A 3327-nucleotide genomic window follows, 5' to 3' on the forward strand; every position below is an offset into this window, starting at 1 on the left:
GACACCGTAGAATCTTGGTAAAAAATCACAAAGACATTGTAAATTCTTGAACATTCGAAACCACTAAAGCAAAAGAATATAAATTACATTGTGAATTACAATCACGAAACATCAAGAATTCAAATTCTCCAGCATAAAACCCTAAAGAACCTAAGATGCAATCAAAAGAGGGAGAGTTTCTTTGACTTCACCGAAAATCTTGAAATCACAATACGAATATCCATTGAAAAAGAGAGGGAGGATGCTTACTTTAATGCCAGAGAGAAGAGAGTGAGAGTTTCTTTCACTTCACCGAAAATCTTGAAATCACAATACGAATGAGACACACATGAGAACGTATTTACTATTAGAAACCTCAAGGCACTGCATAATTTACCCACCCAAAAAAAGATTGACAAAACGAAAGGTGAAGTTATCTAAAGCATTAAACTAAATCTTTAAGTTTCTTGAAATTTTAATTCTACATTAGTACTATAGAATGATCGAAAATCAAGAAATTAGAATCATATGATCAGAAACATAACAAGAAGAACTAGAATTTATCAACAGAAAAACGGGTAATAAACCTCGAGGGGCTGAAGAGAGTAACCCGAATGAAGAAGCGAAGTAGCCAATTCCAAACCGACGAAGCCAACTACACTCCCAATAGCCATTACTGAAGCAGAGAGAAACTGAATCATTGATGTTTTTTTTGGTGGAGAACAGCGTGGAATGCGTTTGGGTATTTCATATGTCCGTGTCCATTATAGAAACACTACTACTGTCTACTTCACCAATCTTGATGAAAAAACATTGATCTTCATAATCTTGATAATAATCTTGATGAAAAATCAGAAGAAAAACAACTGATAAGTACTAGAATGATCGAAAACCAAGAAATTAGAATCATATCATCAGAAACATAACAAGAAGAAGCCAAATTCTTGAACAGAATAAACCACTAAAGCAAAACAATATCAATTTACAACGGTTGAATTCAAATCAAGAAGCCAAATTCTCCAACATAAAACCCTGAAAAAAGAATAAAGAAAGCTTACTTTAAGACGAATGCCACATACACAGCGATTTTGAACGAATTTGAGGCTATCAGATGCTTTTGGAATTGATGATTAATTTTGGCGAGTATTTGGAAACTTCAGAGTTTCTTTTAGATTTTGATGAAAGCAATTTACCCCAATCCTCTCTATTTATAAGCAGCGCAGGGTTGCCATTTGCCACGTGGAAAATTTTCAAAAAAGAGAAGAAATATTTCAAAAATAAATATGTTTTCTTTTAAATTTAGATTTAATAAATAAGCTAATGTTTCTTAATTATATTTTTAGATTAGTTATTTAACTTGTAAGACATTTTGATAGGTAGATACGAAATAAATTATTCATGTATAAAGTAATACGATTTTTGTTTAACAATTAAAAAATTCATATAACTAATACATGTATAAGAATAAGTTACGAGGAAATTTATCTATTATTTTATTACTATTTTTTTTTCCTTTAAAGTTGTCTGTATTATGAATATCAATCAATTTTTTTACAGAAAGGGGGGGAGGGGGCGGAATGTGGGGTGATTACGATGTGGGAATCAAACCCTCACTAACAAGGTGGAAGTTCAGATAACTAACCTACTAAGCTACTAAGATTCTCCGAATCTATTTTAGGATCAATTTTGAGTCCTAGAGTGAATCCCTCCATTTAAAATTGGGAAAAATACGTGGTTAAGCAAAATTATATTACTTAATTACTCATCATAACTAAAGTTTGCTATAATTACCCCTCGCGACTAACATTATACATTAATTACGTAGGCTGACTTCCCAGTTTGTATACTAGCCACATTTGTATATGTATAATTTGTCATATTTGTATAATTCGTAGCTAACAATTCTTTGTTTGATTTGTATTTGTATACGATTGTTTTTATTTGTATATGACGATGATTTCCTTTGATTTTTCAGTTTTGTCATCATATACATTCAATCTTTTTGTGTATGACTTTTTAAAGTTTGTATAAACGTGTGGTTTTTGGATTTTGTATAATATAATTTATATAATGTAATTTGTATAATATATTTTGTATAATTGTTTAAAGTTCATATATTTATGTATGTATCAATTTGTTACTTTGAGTTTTATTATATTTGTATAATTCCAGATTTTATATTACTCAATTATACAAAAACACGTGAATTATATAAACGTACCTGCGAATTATACAAATTATTGTCCTCTCTCGCTCGCCTCTCTCCTCCCTCTCCCAGTCTCGCTTGCCATATATACAAATGCATATGTATAATATATAATTATCTAACCGATATACATATACAATTCATCTCTCTCCCACTCTTTGCCCTCTTTCACTCGCCTCTCTCCTCCCTATAATATGTAGCTACGAATTGTAATTATCAAACTATAGCTATGAAGAGTAATTAAACTATTTTTGAGTGGCTATATGCGAAAATTTCCTCTTTAAAATTGGACAAACAATGTTGTATACAAGGTGGCCCAAAACATTTAATAAGCCTGAAAACTTCAGTCCATTAACCTATGTGCATTGAAGGTGAAACTTGGACGTTTTGGCCATTAAACTGAGATGTCAATGAAGAATTTTAATTTATTTTCATTTTCAATAATATCATTACCTTATGAATGAAGGAAAAGTTATATATTTGGCTGTAAGCCCAATTCAATCTCCAATTTCAACCCGTTTTAAAATTCTTTACTAAGATATGTTCCTATATTAAAGGTATGACTTAATATCTATTTCACATCTTTTAGGATTAATCTATATATTTGTTACTTTTTAAAAAAATAAAAATCTTGAGCTGAAATTCAAATTGTGATTATAAAAGTTAATATCACTATGTTCAAATTATTGAGATTAATCGGGTCAAATTGGGCGGGTCAAGACCAACCCATTTTTAGCTCATATGAACCCAACCCATTTGAGCCCAAAGTAAACTTGGACGGATCAAGACCCAACCCAATTTCTATTTCAACCCATTTTAATATCTCTAATTTCAACCCAACCCGCCCATTTGACACCCCTAATTTGGCCGAATAGCTAAAAACTAATTAGATTTTCTATCAAAATATACTATTATATACAAAAGTTGTATATAAACCTTTTAATATACAAAACATATATATTATCGACTATTATTTTACTAGACCGCTATATTATGCAAAAATAGGAAAAGTGTGGTCAGGGAGCCAATAGTTGTATAAAAATGTGAAGGTCTAGAGCAAATGCCTGTTAAATCATCTCATACTAATTAATTACTGACGAGTTAGATAATCTAAATCTACTTTGTAAAACTCCAAAAGTTAG

At 30.6% G+C, this 3327-nt stretch overlaps 1 protein-coding gene across 19 annotated transcripts in view; it reads right to left on the reverse strand.

Annotated features, from left to right (window-relative positions):
- LOC102579810 (uncharacterized) overlaps window positions 1-1141 on the reverse strand; it is a 10523-nt gene extending 9382 nt beyond the window's left edge. For 18 of the 19 annotated variants that reach the window (XR_001472217.1, XR_001472218.1, XR_001472223.1 and 15 more), the window contains exons 1-2: window positions 1038-1141; window positions 567-806 (exon numbers count right to left, since the gene is read on the reverse strand). Coding sequence is in view for 3 of the 19 variants with exons in the window: in XM_015304678.1 (XP_015160164.1) it covers window positions 567-680 (114 nt within the window). In the remaining 16 variants the exon portion in view is untranslated. Of the gene's footprint in view, window positions 1-566; window positions 819-1037 lie in introns of all 19 variants that reach the window. The other variant, XR_001472206.1, reaches the window with a different exon arrangement.
- Window positions 1142-3327: the final 2186 nt, after the last annotated feature.

This window comes from Solanum tuberosum, unplaced genomic scaffold (assembly GCF_000226075.1).
Source record: "Solanum tuberosum cultivar DM 1-3 516 R44 unplaced genomic scaffold, SolTub_3.0 scf00020, whole genome shotgun sequence".
In the NCBI taxonomy this organism is placed as follows: domain Eukaryota; kingdom Viridiplantae; phylum Streptophyta; class Magnoliopsida; order Solanales; family Solanaceae; genus Solanum; species Solanum tuberosum.